The 24,376-nt window shown below is 45.6% G+C and overlaps 1 protein-coding gene across 4 annotated transcripts in view; it reads left to right on the forward strand.

The window, feature by feature from the left end:
- The window catches only part of CAMTA2 (calmodulin binding transcription activator 2), a 1,245,102-nt gene that overhangs the window by 718,002 nt on the left and 502,724 nt on the right, over window positions 1-24,376 (forward strand). For all 4 annotated transcript variants that reach the window (XM_085638475.1, XM_085638477.1, XM_085638474.1 and 1 more), the window contains exon 12: window positions 11,259-11,380. In XM_085638475.1, the coding sequence (XP_085494601.1) occupies window positions 11,259-11,380 (122 nt within the window). The remainder of the gene's footprint in view (window positions 1-11,258; window positions 11,381-24,376) is intronic.

A 24,376-nucleotide genomic window follows, 5' to 3' on the forward strand; every position in this document is an offset into this window, starting at 1 on the left:
ATGTACATGTATTGTCTTTTGTGTGTTTTTGCTATGTTCAATAAAGATATTTAAAAAAAATATATTCTCAACCAGACGATGGTGAATTTGCACTATCGGTATATCAGCTGGACATACATGGGGATAACAGTGTCTGAGAAGGCATTTTAATTACCACTCAGGGACTCAACTCTGTTACCTATACAGAACCATTTAACTGACCTATGATTATTGCTAATCGACAGCTCGGAAAGCTTATCTGTGTTCGCTTCAGCTCGAGCTACAAATCTACAATTAAAATCACCACCAATAAAAACAGCTCCATCTGGTCTTAAAGAATCAAAAACTCCATCTAGTAAATTAATCACTGGAAACTCCGCGGTGGACAACCTTGATCTAATATAAACATTAAAGACATATAAGTCCATTCTATTGGCTGTTCTTATCTTCAGCCCTGAAATATCTGGCGAGGGTCTATACAAAGCATCTATAATTATATTTGGATTGATCTTTATCTATACAGCCAGTACACCAGAGGGCTCCCTCTTTTTGAGGGCATTGCACCCACACTAAAAGTCCTATATCCTAATTTATGTGGAGGCTCGATCAGCCAAGTTTCTTGAAGCAGACAAAAATTTGCCCATGTATTACTGGCAATTTGTGTCTATAAATTTTTGCTTCAGCGCCGCGATATTCCAAGAGACCATCAAGAATTTTGGCACTTGTATTTTTCAGAATTTGTGTCAGGTCTACAACGGTTTATATGTTTCTATTGCTAATTGGGTCAGTGATTACTCTACTCTGTGCCTGGGCTTCTTGGCTCCCCAGTTGGCCGGACATTAAAAGATTAAAATCGACCCCATGAGGATTCAATGTGGGTTCACTGTTGGCACCATTATTAACCTATCTTGTCAGTCAAGCTACAGATCCCAGATTGCCAGCAGCCTGCGGAACATGAGTGGAAATCTCGACTCCAACAGTATTCCATGGGAATAGTTCTTCTCAGTATTGGTCGTATTCGGCCTGAATCTTATCCTGGGCTCCATGAATGAGTGAGAGCGAAAGTTCAAATCTATCAGGCCATCAGCAGTGGGATTGACCCCAATACTCACAATATATCATCTAAATTCCCATCAATCAATCAATAATTTGTAAAGCGCACTACATACCCGTGAGGGTTTCAAGGCGCTGGGGGGGGGGGGGGGGAGATGCTGCTATTGGCGAAGAGCCAGGTCTTGAGTTGTCTCCTGAAGGTCAGCAGGTCTTCGGTTTGTCGCAGGTAGAGGGGGAGGGAGTTCCAGGTCTTGGCGGCGTGGTGGGAGAAGGATCTGCCTCCGGAAGTAGTTCTCCGGATGCGTGGGACTGTGGCCAGGGCCTGGTCATCGGAGCGGAGTTTCCTGTTGGGTACGTAGAAGGAGAGTCGACTGTTGAGATAGACAGGGCCGGTTTTGTGGAGTGCCTTGTGTGGGTGGATCAGGAGCTTGAAGGAGATTCTTTTGTCGACTGGGAGCCAGTGCAGATCCCTCAGGTGGGGGGTGATGTGGTCGTGTCGCGGGACGTCGAGGATCAGGCGTGCAGAGGCGTTCTGGATTCTGTGTAGTCTGTTGATGAGCTTGGACGAGGCTCCGGCGTAGAGGGCGTTTCCGTAGTCGAGCTTGCTGCTGACTAGGGCCTGGGTGACTGTTTTCCTCGTGTTTGTCGGGATCCATCCGTAGATCTTGCGGAGCATGCGGAGGGTGTTGAAGCAGGTGAAGGAGACTGCGTTGACTTGTTTGGCCATGGAGAGTTTCGAGTCTAGGATGACTCCCAGGTTGCGTGCGTGGTCGGTGGGGGCTGGGGGGGACCCCATTGACGTGGGCCACCAAGAGTCGTCCCAAGCGGAGGGGTTGGACCCGAGGAGGAGGATTTCCGTCTTGTCTGTGTTCAGTTTGAGGCGGCTGTCCTCCATCCAGTCTGCGACTGCCTTCATTCCCTGGTGGAGGTTGGATTTGGGGGTGAGGGGGTCCTTGGTGAGGGAGAGGATCAGCTGAGTGTCGTCGGCGTAGGAGATTATGTTGAGGTCGTGTTGTCGGGCGATGCGTGCTAGTGGAGCCATGTAGACGTTGAACAGCGTCGGGCTGAGGGAAGATCCTTGAGGGATGCCGCAGATGATCTTGGAGGCATCGGATCGGAACGGGGTGAGGCGGACTCTCTCATTTCTGCCGGAGAGGAAGGAGGAGGTCCAGTCCAGGGCCTTCTCTTGGATCCCGGCGTCGTGGAGGCGTGTGCGTAGAGTGCGGTGGCAGACGGTGTCGAAGGCGGCGGAGAGGTCTAGGAGGATGAGGGCCGTCATCTCGCCGTTGTCTAGCAGGATCCTGATGTCGTCTGTGGCGGCGATGACGGCGGTCTCGGTGCTGTGGTTGCTGCGGAATCCTGATTGGGACGGGTCCAGGATGTTGTTGTCTTCGAGGTGACGGGTGAGCTGGGTGTTTACTATCTTCTTGATGACCTTTGCTGGGAACGGAAGCAGGGAGATGGGCCGGAAGTTCTTGAGGTCGCTCGGATCCGCCTTGGGTTTCTTCATTAGGGCGTTGTTCTCTGCGTGCTTCCAGTTCTCAGGGAAGGTGGCGGTCTCGAAGGAGAGGTTGATGATTTAGTGCAGGTGGGGTGCGATGGAGTTGCTGGCTTGGTTGAAGATGTGGTGCGGAAGAGGGTCGGACAGGGATCCGGAGTGGATTGTTCCCATGGTCTTGATTGTGTCCTCGATGCTCAGGTTGGCCCAGGTTGTCAGGGTGTCGTGGACGGTGGGGTGCGGTGTGGTCGGCAGGGGCCGTCCGGGGTCTGAAGCTGTCGTGGATGTCGGTGATTTTCCAGTGGAAGAAGGTGGTGAGGGAGTCGCACAGGGCTTGCGAGGGTGGGATGTCGTTGGCGTTGGAGCTGGGGTTGGAGAGTTCCTTCACGATGTTGAAGAGCTCCTTGCTGTTGTGTGCGTTGTTGTCAAGGCGGTCTGTGAAGGAGGTCCTTTTGGCGGTCCTGATGAGGTGGTGGTGGTTGCGGATGGCGTCTTTGTGGGCAGCGCGGCTGTCCGGCGTCTTGTCTCTGTGCCATATGTTTTCCAGTTTCCGTAAGGTGCGTTTTCAGTCGAGGAGTTCCGGGGTGAACCAGCTGACACTTCTGCTGGTGTCTCTGCTGATGGGGTTTTTCAGCGGGGCGACGGTGTTGGCGCAGTCGTTCATCCAGCGTTCGAGGGTGAGTGCACCTTCATCGGGGTTGTTGGGGTTCGTCGGAGGGTCGAGTGCAAAGCTTGTCTGTAGTTGTTCTTGGACGACTTTGCCCCAGCAGTGGCGGGGGGGTCTGTAGAGTGCGGTGGTGTGTGAGGGGTTTCCGGAAGGAGAAGTGGATGCAGTGGTGGTCTGTCCAGGTGAGTTCGGCGACGTGGCTGAAGGTGACGTGAGGGCTTGAGGAGAAGATGGCATCTAGCGTGTGGCCGGCGATGTGGGTCGGCGTCGTGACGAGTTGTTTCTGTCCGAGGTTGGCGAGATTGTCGATCAGGGTGGAGGAGTTGCTGTCGTTGTTGTTCTCCAGGTGATAGTTCAGGTCTCCGAGGAGGATGTAGTTGGTGGAGGTCAGCGCGTGTGCGTGCTGATGAGGTCGGCAATGGAGTCGCAGAATTGAGGCCGGGGTCCTGGTGGTCTGTAGACGAGGGTGCCTCTTAGGGTGGTCTTGGGGTCCTTGTGGATCTGGAAATGCATGTGTTCGGCGGTGCTGAGGGTGTCGTTGGTGTTTGTTGAGACCCTGATGGTGTTTTTGTGGACGATGGCGATTCCTCCTACGGCCCTGTTGGTGCGGTCTCTGCGGGTGATCTTGTACCCGACTGAGATGGCTATGGCGATGTCTGGTGAGGAGGTTTCGTTCATCCAAGTTTTGGTCAGAAAGGCGATGTCCGTTGATGTGGTGTCGAGTAGGTCCCAGAGTTTGACGGCGTGTTTGTGTGCGGAGTGGGTGTTGAACAGGATGCAACTAAGCTGGTTGGGTTCTGTCGCGGCAGGTGTCTTGGCGCTTTCGAGGCAGGAGAAGCTGCAGTTCCGGCAGGTGAAGGGGCCGTGGGTGCGCCTCGGGGCGGCCTTGCAGCAGGTGTGGGTTCTTCCTGGGGTCAGTGCTCGGAAGCCGCTCGCCATGACTATGTTGGATCTTACAATGGATAGACATTGGCGACATTGCCTAATCCAGCATATCACCTTGTTCTTCAAGAAATCCTCATCCTGTTTCAGCTTTGGGAAATTTGTCATGAAAACTTTGAGCTTCACTTCTGTGTCTTTTATTGTGCACAACTAAGTACTGGGCAGGGGAGTATCTACTGTCTGTGCATGGCTGAACTCTTGGCGGCCTCCAGTTTCTAATCTGTAGTTCGAACTTCTATCAATATTCAGCGGGTAATGGAGGTTGGTTGAGGGGCGAATAGTTGCATTTTTACCAGCCCTCTCCCTGATGCCATTTTGGTTGGGCCGAACAAATTTCTGTCAGTTTTAGAACTCTTAATTACCTTTTTCTGACTACGTCACGCTTGCTGAATTCTACAGTGCATTCACTATATTGGTTTGGCTTATTAATTCATGTGTATTGGCCGCCTCACATTAGTTCTTTTGCTTTATTTTTGCCATATGCTGTTAAGATATGTTTCGCCTCTCAGTGATGTGCAGGCCTGGGGCTTTTTCCAAGCTACGACAGTTTGTGCATCAATATATTTTATTAGTTTCGATCCGTTCAATCCTTGCGATCCCTTTTCTATTAAACAAGCATTGGCATAGCCAATAGGTCTCGCCTTTGGGACCTTAGAAGTGTTTAGCCATGCAACAGTTGATGTTGTTGCACCAAGGATATTGTGCTGGATAACTAAACACTTGTAAGGTCCCAAAGGTGAGGCCTATTGGCTATGCCAATGCTTGTTTCAATTGATGAAAGTGAACATTAAGTCCTTAAGCAGTTCGAAATGGAATTCAAATATGGAGTAGGTTTAGGGATAGTGGCTCAGAATGTGAAGCTTCCTAGCTATTGTAACAGAAAGGTTTCAGTTCTATTAAGGACACTGAGGCGAGTATTAGCCTTTATCTTCCTTCACTTTTATTGACCAGTAGCCATTTCAACAATCTATGATATTAACAAAAAACTGCATTTCCCATGAGTCCATGGGGAAAAAAAGTTCCTCCAATCAAGATGCTGCACGTTCCCATAATCATATGTGAAGTCTTACTATCTCCCTCCTTCCTGCGAACACAGCCGTCGTTTTCAAACTCCACTCCTGTTTAGAAGATTCTACCCCTGAGGAAAAACAGATGTTGTCCGCCATCTAACTTTTCCACCAGGAAAAGGTTGCTGAGAAACTCGTTGGGGTGCGGTGTAGTGGTGACAAGTGCACCCTTTTTCAAGAGTTGGTCGATCTCCTGCACCACCATTTCGGACTGTTCCTGTGATAATACCAGTAGTTGGGGTTTGTGCGGTTGGGGGGGAACACAATAGAATTCTATTTGAAAACATCGCACAGTTTAGAGGACCCACGCTTCTGATGATAGAGCCTCCCGGTTCGGCAAAAAGTGCACCAAACGGCCCCCTAGTATTAACCCCTCTACACTCACCTTGGGAATTGTTGTAGGCACCCTTGTCTCCGGCACCCTGACATCAGAGGTAGGATCTGTATGGTAGAAGTTTTGAAACTTCAACAAATCCTGCTACTACCCATGGCGTGAGTCCGTTCCCCTGGTAGAAGCTTGATGGTAAGCGCGGCCGGCCGAGCACTCCCTGCCACCACCGTCATTGGCAAAAACACGGGGAGTGAAGGTACTTTTTATTGATTTCTAGGACTTGTCTAATGAATTAATAATATTAACAAACTTGCCCAATTCTCGAATTAATGGGTCTTCTAAGAGGTTGCCCTGGGCCAATGGACCTGCTTCAGATGTAGACAGCTCCCCTATCTTCAGGTCGATTTTGATTAGGGTGACCTGCGCCACTCAGTTGAGTTTGCACAATTGGATTTCCCGAGAAACATTATCACTCGTTGCACACAGCTAGATAAGACCTCAGAGGAAACTAAAGACCCAGATGCCTTAGCATCATCCGCCAGGTCCATAAGTTTGGCCAGACGGCCCACCATATCGAGAAGCTTGAGCTTGTCCTGGCAAGAACGCCAGGACCTATCAATACCCTTTTTGGGGTGAGGAACAAACTTTGCCAGGAACGTGGCCATTGTTGTATATATTTTGGGCGTTAGGGCAGCCTTACCCTCCAGAGATGGTCTAGGGCATTCATTACGGAGGCAACTCCTAAGTTCTTATGAAGGGGTTTCCTTTACGTGCCTGCACTGTAAGAGGGTACTTAGGGCGCTAGACATCATTCCACAGAATGCAGATGCAACAGGTTGTCTGGCTCTAACATTTCAGAGTTAGGTGCTTGGGTACCAGTGTCTGCGGTGAGCTCAGGGCATGGAAAGGGACTGTTCCCTGGGCGCCAGGTCCTGCTAAGGAGCCTATCCCCGTCAGAGGTGTTAGGAGAGTCATCCCCATCTCCTTGTTCAGTAGGGGAGGAGATAGCTGTGAATTCCCCGAGGGACCTGAAAATCGTAGCGAGGGGGCTGAGAGTCCATAAAGGCTTGTTTGAGGTACATGAAAGCATTGAGATCGACCTCGGGTCGTCAGAAAGCTTGCACTTACCATCGGGATTGTATGCCGCCGTCTGCCGTGGTGGTAGGGCGTCTGGCGGCCCAGAAGAGTCCTTCCCTCTGCCCAAGTAGTTTCTGGCGTCGTGCCTGTAACTGCAAAATGTTCCTCTCCTAGGGTGCTATAACTTGGGAGACAGCATTAAGAACTGAGACAGCCATGACCCTGCAGAACTGGTCATCAATGGGGAGGTATGTAATCGGGCGGCCGAGTGCAGAGGTGTTCTGAGGCGTCGGGTCTTATCACCAGAGGAGGGGTGCCTGCACAAAGAGGCTGTAGGCTATGTCAGGAAGTCCAAGTTGGAAAACCCAAGGTGGGCTTTATCTCTGGAGGGCTGGTTGGCTCGGGTGCAGTGGTGTTTTCTGGTGTTGGGTTCTGGCGGTCTGGAGTTCTCACAGGTCTCTAGGGGTGCCTGCAGGGTAGCAACTGTGCTACTCCATTGGAGTTCCTGGGGCTTTTGTGAAGGTCTGACAGTTCTTCCAGGATTTTGGAGGTACAGCAGCTCAGGTTCAGGACGAGTTGACATTAGCACAATTCCAGAGGGCATCAGGCGGGCTGGCAGGGTTGACACCAAGTTAGTTGAAGCTCCTCTGTTTTTGTCGCTTTTCAAGGTCCTTCTTTTTTTTCAAGTTATCCAGATCTGATTTCCTCTTGCCAGGAGCTCCCCATAATACTAGATTTTGGGATGTTGGGGGTGTGTAGGCTTGTAGCCAATGGGCTACCTACCCATGGGGTCACTGCACCTCCTATATGACCAGTTGCTGTGGGAAGTGGGCATAACCCTGTTCCAGAGTTCCTAATTCTGCTATCACTAAGATAGGAGACTCTGAATGTTTGTGTCCACATCAGTTTATCCCACCTTATGGGTGAAATTAGCCTGAGGGTGAACACGCCTCTCTGACTACTAATTTTTGGCATCCCCTCACCTTTGGGGAAAGTCTGATTCACATACATTTGTAGTATAGTGCACCCTGCCTTAGGGCTGTAAGGCATGCTGTAGGGGTGACTTACCTATATGACTTGCAGTGACACGAGACATGGCACACACGGCAGTGTGCTATGTTGTGTTTTCACTTTTGTCTGCACCAAGACACACAGCCTGTAGTGGTAGTCTGTTTGTGTTTGGTGAGGGATCCTTTTGGGTGGCACAATACATGCTGCAGCCCTTAGGGACCCTCTTTAACATCCTTGCTCTAGGTACTGGGGGGTACCATTTACTAGGGACTTACAGGGAGTGTTAAACGTGTTGGCAATTGGGGAAAAAACTGTACAGTTTTGGGAAAGATACTGCTGACCTTGTTAGCAGGAACCCAATGCACTTCCAGTCAAAATTGCATCAAATAATAGGCAAAAAGTGAGGGTGACCATGTGAAAAAGGGGCACTTTCCTACAGGATCACATCTCCTGTCTAGAAAATGTGGGTAAAAGTGGGACCTAAACTACACCACTTTGTTTCTAGTCCTTCAACCCATTAAAGAGAGTGCTCGAACTGCTATTGTGTGACCAGGGCTGGTCTCTGCTTGACGTTCAGCCTGCCAGAGGTGAGGGGACATCACCAGCAGTCTGCATTTTCTGCTAAAGGTCTGCCTGACTGCATAGAAGCCTGTCTGCCTGCTGAGAGAGGACATTTGTTTGCTTAGCCTTGCAGGAGGAGATGCCCTGCATTCCCCGGGGCTGCGAGACTTCAAGAGAAAGTGGACTAAGTTGGTTAAGTACATTTGAAAAACGGTTTTAACTTTTGAAAACCCTCTGATTCACTGAATCGAGTAATTGCTGAAAGTCTTTGTACATCTGGGCCTATAAGGGCAATACCCGGATGGGTATGTAGTACTGGCACTTAGTGCCAAATGAAAAACCAAGCATTGGCAATGCCAATAGGTCTGACTTCAAAGGAATGTTTTAAGGTAATGTGAAGAATTACAAATAAGCAGCATGGGAATGGATATGTATTTGTGTGGCAGCAAAGAACTGTAGAACATTATTGGTGTAGGTTGAAAGGTCAGGTGACAGTAATGCCGTCAGGCCAGAGGGCAACATCTACATGGGTTAATGACTGCTCTCCTCCCATATGTGCTGCTGCCAGATAATAACACCATAAATTATCTTGGTATAAGACACCTTTAATAGCATTGCAATGTCATGTGTGTGCCCCTGTAAGTTCAAGCTCAGGCAGCTGGATAAGTAAACAAAATAACCATAGCTGTGTGGTGGGCACGTACATTTTTTGTGGAAACACTCACCCTCTGCCCAATCAAAACATGTACACATGGCTCCGAACATGTGGGCGAAGCCAAAACCCCTCTCTGGTGGTGCTCACATAATTGTCTGGCGACAGCTGTGCTATCAAGCGCAACCATGAAAAGGGAAGAGCGGCAAAAGAGTGGTAAAGGATATTCAGGTTTGAACCCGTTTGTTATTAAAAAAAAAACTCTCCATGAGATATCGAAATTGTGGATTGTTTCCATATCACTATTTTGCCATTTCAGAAATAGGTTTTCAATATTTGACATAGTTTAGGCTTACCCCAGGAGGTAGATCCATGCATATGTAGGTTGTTCGATTCGCACCATCTTTAGTTGAGTGATACACAGGAAATATTGTTAGCTGATGACCTTACACATTAGTTACTGCCGCAATCGCACGCCTGAATATGTAATCCACATTTTGTAATGCATGAACAATCACCCGTAAGGGTCTCAAGGCGCTGGGGGCCGTCGGGAAGATTAAGCAAGCCAGAGTCACGTGGTGCTGAGCTAATCTGCCTCCGGCGCCGGGGATCGAACCGTGAACTCCGTGGTCCGGAGTCAGGAGTCAGTCGTCCTGGCTGCTGCACCCCTCCTCTTTCCTGTCCAATGTCAGCTGCTTCATCGCATAACAATCGACTCAATATTTTTGCAAAGGGAAACCCTTGCAAATAGCGATCTCGTGAAATGGTTATTACCAAAGGGCTTGAAAATAAATTCAACTTAGTGAGCCTTCTATACCCGATTAATGTACAGAAGGACTTGAAACAAAAATAATGTCGGTATAGACTGATGATGTTCTAGCGTGCTGATAGCTCCCGTAATTTCACGCCAGAATGTTACGGCTACTATAGCTCCTAAAAACAGGATCAATATACTTGCAAAGCGAGGCCTTTACACATAACCCCACCCCGAAATGGTACTTATTGAGGGTTCAAAAATAAGATCACAATAGCGTGCACTCACATGGTATACAGGCAAACACGGATTGTTACCCAGTTATGGGGAGCATTATCATAAAATAAGGGATGTATGACGTTACAACGCATACATTTACATCGCGGTACATTACATCGCGGTTTTGAAAACGCAAGTCGTTACAACGACTTGCGTTGGAGGGCGCTGGACTTAGGAGTAGTATAATTTACTACTCCAACTCCAGTCTACGTACAGTAGGGAAGGTGTTGGATAGTAAATTATACTATTCCTTGTCCTAGAGCGCCATCTAGCGCAAGTCGTTGTAACGACTTGCGTTGTAAAAACCGCGATGTAATGGCATCGCGATGTAATCCCCGCGTTGTAAACGATGTTTCCCTAAAATAAGTGATGTGAGTAATGCCTGAGAGGACAGATATTATAAATATTAATAAACAGCAGTATAATACAGTGATTTCCAAACCAATAGCAAACTACTATATTTTGAGTACCTTATTTCTCATAGGGACTGATTCTATATATCCCTACAATGAGGAATAAAGATAGTCTACCAAGAGGTACAGCAAATAGAATAGCTCAAATCTCTTGTAGATCATATGATACAAGTAAAGCCAATGAAAATCCCTGCAAATACACCTCCCATACAGCCCTCATGGATAATGTTTACCAAGGTCTAGTGACATTCCACTGAATACCCTCATTCAGTCCATGTTTGATACTATCCAAGGTAAAAATCCAAAAGGTTTCTCTTCTTTTACGAGTGATGTCAATAGGTGTGCCTGCTTGGCTTCTAATTTTTTCCAAAATACACCACATGATGTCCTTCTCTGAATGATGATTGTCCAAACAATGTTGGACAAGCGGAGCTGTAATCTTACTTGTCCGAATATCTGATTTGTGTTTGCTATATCTTTTACGGAACTAGCGCGATGTCTCCCCAATGTATGCCAGCTTACACGGACATGTCAACATATATATGATGTTTTGACTCCTACAATTTCTGAGATCTCTTAGTTTTATATTGTGTCCCTGATACAAAAGAGATTCAGTGACAATAGCAGTGTCACAGGCATGGCAAGACCCACATTTGTGGTTGCCTAAGATGACTGGTAGGCCAGTGATGGTGGTCTGTCGTGAATTACTGTTTGAAAAAGGTCCGATATGTACCAAAATATCACGCAGATTACGGTTCCTCCGTTAGGCTCCTAAAGGTGCTTCTAAGTGAGTCTCATTTTCATTCGTGTATTGGATGGTATTTGCCTTTGTACTGGTCCCACAGCAAGGTTTGCCTTACATTGTCTGCTTCCGTGCCGGGGGCTGTTTGAAGCAGCCGTGCGCTTCATCAAGTGTTAATGATGAATTGACAGCACAGGCCATGCTAACGCCAGCTGCTTTGTCTGTCCTGTAGACAACCAGTTCAGGATGTCCATTCTGGAGCGCCTGGAGCAGATGGAGAAGCGAATGGCTGAGATGACTGCCTCCCACCAGCATCAGCAGAAAGGTGGCTCCACAGAGAATACTCACATTCAGGTGAGCCCAAAACCACATTCAAGTTCTTTTTTTTACCCCACACCTATTATCTTCTCCTAGATTTCTGGGATATACAGCTTATTATCTTCTTTTGACAACTGGCACTTAAGACAAGCTAAGAATATCATGGTTCCAAAATGGAAGATCTGTGACACAATCATTTTTTGAATTACATTTTTAATTGTAATAGATGAATAACACAGCACATTCCCTTTACAAATAATAAAAGTAATTTAAAATTTGGTTGTGACTGCTTCACCATAGATTACTGAACTTTCTTAGAAAGTGTTCATGAAGTAGCACAAGTTTTTTGAAAACACAAGAATAGGGAAATTTGATTGGAATTAAATCACTTCAGAAATTCTACACTTAACACAATCTTAATTTTCTAATGTTTGCAATGTTTTCAGCTGAGTCTGGTGGTTCAGTGGACTAATGCGTCCACTGCAGGGGCCTGTGTTCGACCTCATGGTCACAAGTTCAAATCCCGGCGGGTTCACACAGCCGTTCATCCATCTGAGGTCGATAAAATGAGTACCATGGAGTTGGGTAAAACATCTGTTATTCAGCGCCAAGATACCTCCAGGTGAACGTGCACCTTACAAATACACATGTTATCTTATCTGGAAGCATCCAGATTTCACATTGTAGTAGGACAACGGAACAAAATAACAGGATATCAGCGCAGCTTGTTCAGCCACTTTGTAAAACATTAGGTATTGCAGAAATGTTATCTCATTACTCAGAACCTGATGCTCCCATGTCAAAATGATGCCATACTTTTAAAGAGATCCGTAGGGCCCTAGCACCAGGCTGACAGTCTGAGAGTGATTCACATCGGAGCTCCCAGCACGCATTTGTCACTACTGAGGAGCTGTACAAATATTTTGACACTTTAGAAAGCTTAACCATGGAAGATTATTGGATCACTGACAAAATATCGAAGGTCAAAAAATCGACCTACAAAAATATCGGAGCAAAAATATCGATGTCAAGAATATCGACATCCTATCTACAACATGGTAAGTACAAAAATATCGAAAATAAAATATAGAATGTCAAAAAAATAGTTTAAAAAAATATAGGGTATTTTTTAGTTTAAAAAAAATGTAAAATAAACCAAATAATACTTATAAATAAAATAAACATAATTAAATATATTTTATAATGTTTAAAATTAATAATTAATATATATAATTTAATAAAACATTAATTAAACATATACATATAATATATATACTTAATCAGTTTTAATAATTGTTTTAATAACTTATAAATTATAAAAAATTATTATAAATTACAAATACATCATACACATAAAACAATAACATGAATAAAAATTAAATAATTATATATAACACATTTAAAAAATTGAATATTGTTAAAATTAATTATATATTACATTAGCTAAAATAATACAAAAAATATTAAATAGCACAGACAATAAAACTACTACTCCAGCTCCAACAAAAACAACAGTAAGGAAAATGTTGGATAGCGTAGGGGGAAAAATTACTATTCCAACTCCAGAGAGTGCAACAGTAGAGAAAGTGTTGGATAGCATAGGGGTAAAAATTACTATTCCCACTCCAGAGAGTGCAACATTAGGGAAAGTGTTGGATAGCGTAGGGGTAAAAATTACTATTCCAACTCCAGAGAGTGCAACAGTAGGGAAAGTGTTGGATAGCGTAGGGGTAAAATTACTATTCCCACTCGAGAGAGTGTAACAGTAGGGAAAGTGTTGGATAGCGTAGGGGTACAAATTCCCACTCCAGACAGTGCAACAATAGGGAAAGTGTTGGATAGCGTAGGGGTAAAAATTACTATTCCAACTCCAGAGAGTGCAACAGTAGAGAAAGTGTTGGATAGCGTAGGGGTAAAAATTACTATTCCCACTCCAGAGAGTGCAACATTAGGGAAAGTGTTGGATAGCGTAGGGGTAAAAATTACTATTCCAACTCCAGAGAGTGCAACAGTAGGGAAAGTGTTGGATAGCGTAGGGGTAAAAATTACTATTCCCACTCCAGAGAGTCCAACAGTAGGGAAAGTGTTGGATAGCGTAGGGGTAAAAATTACTATTCCAACTCCAGAGAGTGCAACAGTAGGGAAAGTGTTGGATAGCGAAGGGGTAAAAATTACTATTCCCACTCCAGAGAGTGCAACAGTAGGGAAAGTATTGGATAGCGTAGGGGTAAAAATTACTATTCCAACTCCACAGAGTGCAACAGTAGGGAAAGTGTTGGATAGTGTAAGGGTCAAAATTATTATTACAACTCCACAGAGTGCAACAGTACAGAAAGTGCTGGATAGCGTAGGGATAAACATTACTATTCCAACTCCAGAGAGTGCAACAGTAGGGAAAGTGTTGTATAGCGTAGAAGTTAAAAATAACATACTTATAAATAAAATAAATATTTAAAATAATTAGTGATTTAATTATTAAATAACTCAAAATTATTTACAAATACCAATAAATAATTATTACAAACATAACTACAAATTAATAATTAATCAACAATAAATTAATATTAGATTCCAATAAAAAATAATTACTATTACCAAATAATAAATATTAAACAATAAAATATTTTTCATAACCAAAAACATATGAATTATTAAAAAGTAATTACCAATTAAAAAATATTGAACAATTAAAAATTATACCACAAAATAATAATGAAACATTAATTACCAATTAATAATTACTTATTAATATATTAATTAGAAATATCAATACATAATATTTAATTCACAATTAATGATTGATCAACAACAAATTATTTTTCATAACCAACATTTTATAATTTAAAATATTTACCAATTAATAATTAATGTCCAATTAATTGATTATCAACACCCAACAACAAATTTAATAATTACTTAATAAGATTTCAATTACTTCCAAGACTATTCCCCTATAAACGCACAACACACTCCAATAATAAAATAATACACTTAACATAATTATCAATTAATCAATTAATAAAAACTAATTACCAATTAATAAAAATTAATTACCAATTAATACTTAATTAATAATAATATAATTATCAAAACCAATAAATGAAAATAAATTATTACTTAATTACAATTAAATTACTTTCCACCCTATTCCCCTATAAACCCACAACCCGCTACAGAACTTAAGCGCAAAAATTAATTAAAATTAATTTATAATTCCTAAAAATGTATAATTAATTTCATATAATTAAATTACTTCCCACCCTATTCCCCTATAAACCCACAACCCGCTACAGTACTAAAACACAAAATTGACTTAAAAAAACATTATTAACATATAAAAATTGTATACATATATTTTAAAACCAGTAAAACACTAAACAAAAAACATATAACACATGCATATTAAATACATAATAAAATACATAACAATAATATAAATATCGATATTAGTAACATCAATATTAGTAACATTGATATATTTGATATCGATATTACTAACTTCGATATTACTAACATCGATATAAAAATACTTACCTTAGGGTCGAAATTCTGTCCATAGATATTATTGACATCGATATTCTGTCCCTTCGATATCTAAAACTCGATATTAGTGTAGGTCGATATTTTATTTTCGATATTTTGACTGCTTACCAAGATTATTATCAGTAGAATGTGTGACTGTAGATGCACATGCTCGGCATGCTCCTGGCATCTAGTAATGGGAGCGACTGTTTGCAACTTATTTTTCTTCAAAGAAGTTAGTCACAAGACCTGCTGTGACTCAAAACTCTGTCCAGGTGACTACTGGGTAAATACCATATTCGTAGCGTTTGTGGCTGTAGATACACATGCTGTGCACACTCCTGCCATCTGGTGTTGGACTTTGACACTTACAACTTGTTTTTCTTCGAAGTAGTTGGTCAAATCACGAGATCCAGTGACAACTACTCTTTGAGGTAATGCTGCATGGTCATTAGTTCCATCTTCAGGTTGTTTTTGTCAGCTATTGGGTTTGGACATGTGCATCGAAGCTCACTCTCGATGCCCTTTCTCGAGGCCTTCTTAAACGAAGAAGCTAACGCCGTTGTCGATAATTCACCCTGCGCTGCGACATCAGTAACAAGTCTTCGAAGAACCGACTCGACCACTCGGTACCTTCCATCCGGAGTGGAGAATGTTCTGGGAGGAACGGACCCCATCCGTAGGTGCCCTCAGTTCAACGGCAGATACCTGCACAACGATCATACCCTGGTCTGGAACGTGTCTCTCACTGGAACACAAGGACCAGGATTGTGCGGTGTGTCAACAATTCAAGCCAAAAAAGACTTTAAAATACTGATAGGCACGACGACTTGCCCATAGTATGGAGACCACGGCTAAAGAGGAGGTTTACGAATGGAGAAGAAATCATCAACCTTGACAAACTGGGCTCCCACCAGAGAGACGAGCCGACGCAGAGCCCACACTACGTTACATCCATAGACTCTGACGTTGGCACTGGAGCCATGATGACAAGGGCCACCCATCTACTTGTTCTGAAGGAGTCCTGACATGCGATAGAGACTTCTAGTCAAGATTCCTTACCTTAGAATTAACCCCAGGCGTCAGGCTGGATCCAGAAATCTTTTCGTGAGCAGTACCCCGGTGCGCCGGTAGGTGATGCTGTCCGGTTCCACGTGATGTCATCTGCTCCTGAAGTGGCATGTGCGGTGCCTATATAGGCTCCAGACTGGTGTTCTGACATCAGTTCTTTTCTTTCTGCGCCAATCGGCTGAGATCCAGAGAAGAGCTACACCTAGACGAAACTTTTTTCGATTTTTGTTTAAGTCTTTTTGAGGTTTTACCTCCTGACATGGCAGGATGTCATCAATGAAGGCCAGCTTCAAGACCTGCGGCGCGTGTCACCGATCGATGTCAGTGATGCACCCGTACCTTGTATGTCCCTGGTGCTTCGAGCTTGACCGTGACCCAAATGCCTGTGCCGTTTGCTGCGCCATGAACATGAAGGCCTTGAGGAAGCAATCCCTCAAGCTCCTAGCAGCTCGATGTGCAACGACCGAGGTCCCGGTTGAAACTAAAGCCCTGCGAGCAGTCACAGAGTCTGAAATTCTAGTGGAAGTTGAAGTCGTCTGGTCACTCGGGTAAGCCACACCACCACAAAAAGAAGTCGTCGAAGAGACCTTCGACTTCTCCATGTCTGTCGACCGACAAAATAAGAGAGTGTCCACATTTGAAACCTGGCTCTGCGGTTGAGCTAGCACCTGGGCTGTCTCAGCACCTCACAGAGTTTCCAGGAGCTGGAGCAAACACCCGTCCAGCTAAAAGAATTCTCTGAGGCCATGTACTTCACATTTGGCTGGTCCATTCCCACTTGTGCACCTTTGGACCCAATGGTTCAGCAGGGGTCCCTTCTGGTTCTGCGCCGGGAGCTCCGGCGCCAGTCAGGGCCCCTAGGATCCATTCCTTGATCCGGACCGACACCGGTCGTGCCACCTCAACCTTCCCTGGTGCCAGTCCCAATGCTGACGCTCTCGATGACCACCAGTGATGCCGTCCCCATTCTATTCCCCTACTCGGACACAGAGGGGGGTGTCGTCCGGAGCCAGCTGGAGCAATGCCTTCCAGGCCAGAGCCTGAGCCCTATTTTTATGGGCTAGAACTCTGGGAGGAATAGGAGGGATCGCTGCACCCTGAGAATACCAGTCCTATGACACCTTGAACTGGTGTGAGGATCTGGGTGAAAAAAGTTGACTGGACGCTTCTCCAGATACTTGCATGCTTTCTCCCCCTACCATGGCTACGGACGAGGGAGCGTCCTTTGCAATGGTGGTTAGGAGGGTGGCCGAGGTCCTGGACTTCAGCTTGACACCCACAGACCACGCACGCAACCTGGGAATCATCCTATACTCAACGCTCTCAGTGACCAAGCAAGTCAACGCCGTCTCCTCCTCCTGCTTCAACACCCTCCACATGGTCTGCAAGATCTACAAATGGATCCCAACAGATACAAGAAAGACAGTCACCCTTGAGTTGGGTACACCCCCTCCCCCCAGCGCCTTGAGACCCTTGCGGGTATGTAGTGCACTTTACAAATGATTGATTGATTGATTGATTGATTGATTGATTGACCTCAGTTCCCATCAGAACCACTTCTGCCTTTTAATGAGGTACTTACTGACTTCCTGCTTGGGACTTGGTCCGAGTCCTGCACAGGGGCTCCTGTGAACAGTACGATTGCTCACTGCCACTGCCCCGCACCAGGGGACCCAAATCTCCTCACACAACACCCCACTCCAAAGAGCTTGGTGGTTTAATTCTCCACCTCCCACGAAAATCCTGGTGCGTTCATAACCACACCAGGAGACCGGGAATCCAAGAGGCTGGCTACTTTAGGGAAGTAGATGTTTTCTTCCACACGCCTGGTACTGAGGTCCGTGAACACCGCGTCCCTATTAGGTCGCTATTGCTCTATGGGATACAGTTGCACAGGTGCTGCCAATGGTCCCGCAGGAGACCCGGGCCGTGTTCTCCTAGGCTGTTGCTGACTGGAGAGACGAGGCTAAATTCATAATACGATGTAGACTAGACACGACCGACTCACTGGGCAGAGCTGTTAATCACAGTGGCTTTATGACACCATGCCTGGTTGAGGACGCCTGGCTTTGCTGGGAATGTCCAAGCATCACTTATGCACATACCCTTTAATGGCTCCTGTCTCATTGAAGGCAAAGCGGATTCAGCGCTGGAGCGCTTTAAGGACAGCAGGGCTACAGCCAGGTCCTTGGGCCTTTCCATGGCCCTTTGCACCCCCTAACCCGCCTTTCACTCGTTTTTGTGGCTACGGAAGGGGGTTCTAGCAGGGTCCATACCCCCCAGCTACTGCGTGGCTGTCGATGTGGTATCCACAGGCCCTGTGGGTCGGGCAGCCAGAGTTTGGATCAGTCCACCACCCCTGGCAGCTGCAGCCTCCAAACCCACCTAATCTGCCCTCATATCATCATGGGCACCTAGTAAGCAGCAGGATTCGCCATCACCTGTCCCACTGGCGATCCAGAGCATCGAACAGGTGGGTTTTGCAGATCATCCGAAAGGGCTACTCTCTCCCCTTTGTGACCACCCCTACCCCCATTCCACCAACTTACGACAGACTGACGGAGGACCACCTATCTCTTCACCACTAAAGGATGGCTCTCTTGGCCCAGGGAGCCATAGAGAGGGTGCAGATACCAGAAGTAGGCCATGGTTGTTAGTCACGCCACTTCCTGGTGCCTAAAAAGGATGGAGGACCTGTACCCTCTCAATTGTTTCCTCAAGAAGGATAAGTTCAAAATGCTCATGCTAGCTCAGGTCCTGTCTGCCCTCGAACCGGGATTGTACTTGCAGGACACATACTTTCATAATAACCAGAAAAGAAGTAGGTCGCCAAAAACTAAATGATAAGAGCGAGGAAGATGTGTTTGACTAAATAGGTCTACTCACTGTAAGTCATGTGTGGTCTGAGACAGTCTAGGAGGCCATCCTAAATGGAAGAGGATGCCTCACACACAATATTGTGTCATGCTTCATAATGGGCATCCTCTCCCCACCCTGGTAAGATGGTACTACCAGGGCGGACTCAACCTCCGCGAAGACTTTTGGAGAGAGGAGGGAGTTCTTACATAAAACTTACAGGACAAAAGAGGGATCCAGTTAATTAAAAATACCTTCAGGTTCCTTGGTTATCACTTTTATTTGTGATGTTACATTGGTAGCCAGGCATCCCTCCGCCAAGATGGTGTACACCCGCCATTGGGGATAACTTGTGGCATGATGTACAGAAAGACAGATCGATCTCCTTTCTGCCCACTTTTCTTAGGTTCTCCTTTTCATCCTTTCTCTTGCCCAGCTGGAATCGGCTCTGGACAGTCTAAAGGGCTATCTCTCTATTTCTGCTTTTTTGCAGTTGCCTGACCAGCCATCCCTCTTCAAATCCCCTATTGTTAATAGGTTCTTGAAAGGTTTGCTACACTTGTTTCCACCTTCCCTTTTCATTATCCCCCAGTGGGACCTCAATCTCGTCCTCATTTTTTTATGTGCACTCCTTTTGAGCCTTCGCGCTATTGTCCACTCAGGCTCCTTAATATGAAAACAGCCTTGCTTGTGACTATAACATCTGCCCAGAGGGTCAATGAGCTTCAGGCTTTATCTTCCAAGCCTCCCTACTTCAACGTCTACCCAGACAAACTAGTGCTTTGTACGAGAGCTTACTTTCTACCGAAAGTGGTCACCCCTTTTCAGATAGGCCAATCCAACACTCTACCTACTTTTTACGCTCCGCAGCATCCCTTCAAGGAAGAGGAGCGATTTCACCGGCTAGACCCCAAAAGGGTGTTGTCACTCTACCTTGACCGCACACGAGAGTTTCGGGTGGATGGCCAACTCTTCATGGGGTATGTCGGAGCAAAGAAAGGAACGGGCTGCGCAGAAGCGGACCATCTCCGGATGGATCGGGCCTTGTGTTAAGGTCTGCTACGCATTAGCTAAGCAGCAACCTCATCGGGGTTTGTGTGCTCACTCCACCAGAGCAAAAGCTGTAACGGCTTCGTTAGCATGTGAAGTTTCAGTCCTGAACATCTGCCAAGTGGCAAAGTGGACCTCCTTGCACATGTTCACAAAGCACTACTGTCTGCACAGTCTTTTCCGTAGAGATGGTCTTTTTGCCCATTCGGTCCTGCTGGACTTCCCAATATAAAATTGGTCCACAGACCCACTTCCGGGGGATGCTTCGGTATCTATTCTAAGGTAATGAATCTGCAACTAGAAGTTTTTATCAGATGAACAAGTTACTTACCTTCGGTTATGCCTTATCTTGTAGAGACTCTATCTAGCTGCAGATTCCTTACCGATCCACCCGTCCTCCCCGCTCTGTGAATGTTTTTCGAGGGACAGGACTGTTTCCCTTTCAGGGCCCTAGTTTTCCACACCAGTGGTCCGTGTTCTTTGTGGTTCTGCGCTCCTAGTGTGGAAATTTGTGAAAAGGAACTGACGTCAGCGCACTGGGATGACGCCTATATAGGCGATGCGCACGTCATTTCAGCGTGGACGGCGCTACATGAAGCCGTACTACGCCACCTAACGGCGCGCTGGAGTACAGCTCACAATTTTTTTTCCTGATCGAGTCTGACGCCTTGGGATAATTCTAAGGTAAGTAGTCTGCAGCTAGATAGAGTCTCTACCAGATAAGTCATTGCCAAGGTAAGTAATTTGTTTGTTGAGCGGGCGACAACCATGGGCCTGAACACGAAGACCACACCATGCCCTATGAGAACTGTTAATGCTCATGCCCAGACACACAAAGCACGCCTGCAAGAATAGTTAGAGCCACGCCCTAGGGCGGATCTTCCCAACAGCCCATTGAAACTCACAGGACTTGTTTCTCCGAAACCTAGTGGTTCTGGTCGACACATAGAGAAGGCTTTGGAGCCCAGAAAGAACAAGAAGCCTCTCGATCCTGATCTAGCTACAAGCAACATTATGACGCTGAGGCACTGAAATCCCTTGGGACACCACACCTCCCCAACACCGCAGCAAAACTGTTGGCTGCTAAGCCTACAATGTCGAAGCTGTCCGCAATGAAACTATTAGTGCTGAAGGAACAGTCGCCAAACGTCATTAAAACCCTCACACGGTCATTTTGGAGCCAAATCCTAAAACGGCTTCAAACCACCATGCACCCGAGGAATACAAGAGCCCACTCCTCGAAAGGTCCACGTTCTTGATAAGCTGCAGTGAACAATTTATCCAAAGACTGGGAAACTCACTGTCTTGAAAAAGAGGAGGCTAGACGTTAAAGAACCTCTGACATATCCACCACCAAAGAGGCTTATGGTGAACAAAGGCAATAGTCCACTACCACCACCATTGCCACACAACTCGTGCACATTTTCTCCCTTTGCAGTCACCTCCACATTCAATCACTGTCACTGGAGAACCATATTCCCCAGGGAATTATTTGGAGGGGACCTTTGACTACCTGCAGAGTCCTGATAATCCATTGGAAGACTTTAATGTTGACCAATAGGATGACTGAGGTCTAGAGCCAATCCCTATTGAAGCATTCCCGCCAGACGACACCACTAATTATCACAGTGTCATACAGAGAGCTGCAGCCTAACACAAGGCAGATCTGGATGTCAACCCTGAAAAGGAGGACTTCTTTGTGGAGACTTTATCCGTAATGGAACAGATCGTTCAGTATCTACTGATGATAAAGACTATGCTAAAACCTTCAAAGAAGATTTTCAAAGACCCGTTCAAAAGTAGAGTACTGACTCCTCGAGCAAAGAGCTCTCCCTCAGACCCGCTCTATATCAGGGGCACCCATCCCCAGATTTCCTAGTTGTGGCTACTAGACAAAAGCAGGCAACAGGAGATGTGCGTTCTCCTGACAAGAAAAGTAAGAGGATTGAGGCTGCGGGGAAAAGGGTGGCTGTAGATAATGTGTATTATTGGTAGATTGCCAATTCTGTGGGGCTGCTCTCTAGATACAACCAAGCACAGTAGGATGAGAAGGAAGATTTCCTCCAAAATCTTCCAGAGGAGTAAAAAAAGAAGGGGGAGGATTTTGGCATCTGAGGGTAAACTTATTTCCAATGCGACCATTAGATGTGTACTTGATGCAGCTGACACTTCAGCAAGAGGTATCAGCTCTACAATCCTGCTACTTGGGCATGCTCGGCTGCTTATCTTTGGTTTCAGACCTGAGATGCAAGAACAGTTGAGATAGCATATCAGCCCTTGTTGCGTCAGCTATCCGATTTGGAACTATTGATTTGTACTCATTGACCAACTGAAGTGGATCTGAGACAAGGCGTGTTATCTACAGAATGGCACGCCAACCTCTGCTTGTTTTTGTGTGTGACTTAAGACTGTAGCAGTATAAAGCTTATGGATGACAAACTTGTGAGCAACATGGGTCAATCCATTCTGAACCCCTCCCCTTTCCAATGTTATTTGAGTGTGGATATTGGTGTAGACCACCTGCTTTCATGGGCACCTATGTTCCTGGGACCTAATGGGGCAGGATATTCGGGTGCAAGCCAGCTTTTACCTGAGATCCACCCCTCCCCCTTCTGAGCACCCGTAGACTGGCAAAAGTGATGTGCGTATGCGACAGCCTTTGACGTCACTCACTCTTTAAACCTCTGTCTTTGTTTCTATTCTGGGGCAGCCGGGCAGCCTGGCCGGCCACGCTGTGTCAACCATTCCAGATAATTTTAGATCCACTCGCCCACCCCCTCGCCTGTACACAGACTCCCTCCCTTCAGATCCATAACATCTCAGATGTCAGATAGGAGCATTTTCCATATCATCCTTGTTGGCTATTTGTGTCAAGGTTGATAGGGGAAGAGGGTGGTGTATGAGTGATTAAGCCAAAGGATTTTACAAAGTGGAATTAAGCAGGCTTTTCCTTCTTGCCAAGAACTATTGCACATTCTTTCCACTACCTAAATAGGAGCAAGAGATAACCTGGCAGCTAGAAGGTCCTTGACAGACAGCTGAACTTTCCTGTTGTCGTCAGTGGAAAATTAGTTTCATTTCAAGTATCTTTCTATTGCCAGTCTTTCCTTGTCACCCTCCCCCTTGCATTCGAGACTTCAGGCACCCTTGGAAATGAGGATTGTTTGAGCAGCAGTCAAAGTCCATATCTCCTTAGATTTACATCTGAGTTGTCTGAACTTGCGCCGAAGTAGCCATGGGAGCATTTTTTCCTCAAGCTCCATCTCATCGCCAGATATACTGTTGATGAATTTAGAGGAGCAAAAGTCTCTCCGTCATTGCAGTTCTCAATTTGCAGTTTCCTTCTGAGTTTCTCTCCGACCGTCATATTCGTGAAAAACGCCTCTTAAGTGTAAGGACAAGTTGTCTTCTTCCGAACTATGCAAAACTTAATAAAAACGTAGTTTTCTTCTGGGCCTGCTCTGGTTTACTCTTAGCAACAGCAATTCTAGGACTACACTTAATATTTTAATTTTTTTTATTGGTTTCATACATTTTTTGTACAATTGTAAATGTTATATCCGCTTAAGAGTGTTTTCAGATTCTTATCACTTGTTGTGTAAAACAGGTTATGACTTGTAGATCCATTGCCATTAATACACTTTTAATACACATTCAGGATTGGGTGTACTGTAACTTGTGTTTAACAACAACAAAAACAAGAAAATCAACAGTTTTGCTTCTTTTGGGTTCGAGAGCCGAGCCACTTTTACCTGTGTTCACTAAATTAGCGGGTTCTCACTCAAACTTTGTACTTTTGGTGGATGCTATTTCACCTACTTAGGGGCCAGCTGCCACCTCTGTGTGTGGAAATCCAAAGGTATAGGCGGAGGGGCTCTGTTAGAGGGATTATTTAAGATTTATAGCGCTATGATGTGACAGAATTAGGTCATCCTACCCCATTGGTATGTTTGCATTAAGGTGCCCTTCTCTCATTCTTTATGCAATGCATTCACCTTTATGCCAGCCTATTGTGTGAACTGACTCCATTTTTCTAAGCTGGGAATTGTTGTAGATTTCCAGTTCATGGCAGTGTTATGCTTAGCTAATATAAGCATCAGGTTAGTCAACTTTTCTCCTATTCTCTTATTTCTGCTTAACAATTACACCTGGAGACTCCTCACCTCTTGAACTATCCCAGGTGCCAGGCTAGATCCAGAAACTTCAGAACTCTTGAAGCCAGGAGGGGGTGCTTGGTCCATGTCGGCGCCAATGTGATGTCTAGCGAAGTCACCAAAGCCAAATAGTCCCCACCACGACACAAAAACAGCAGTCCGCTTTTTATGCGCCTTTGAAGCAGATGCAGAGCTTCCTTTCTTAAGAGTTTTTTGTGCTCTAGCGCTTCAAAAGTACAACTAATCTCAAATGGTCTCCATGCCTTTCCTCCTCCATAGAGAATCCAGGACGCCTAGACAGTGGTTTCTTTTATTCCAGGAAAGTGTGCAAGTTCCAGTCCTGATGGTCTTGCATCTGCTAGGAGGTTTGCTGGCTTCC

Source organism: Triturus cristatus, chromosome 12 (genome assembly GCF_964204655.1).
Source record: "Triturus cristatus chromosome 12, aTriCri1.1, whole genome shotgun sequence".
Lineage (NCBI taxonomy): Eukaryota > Metazoa > Chordata > Amphibia > Caudata > Salamandridae > Triturus > Triturus cristatus.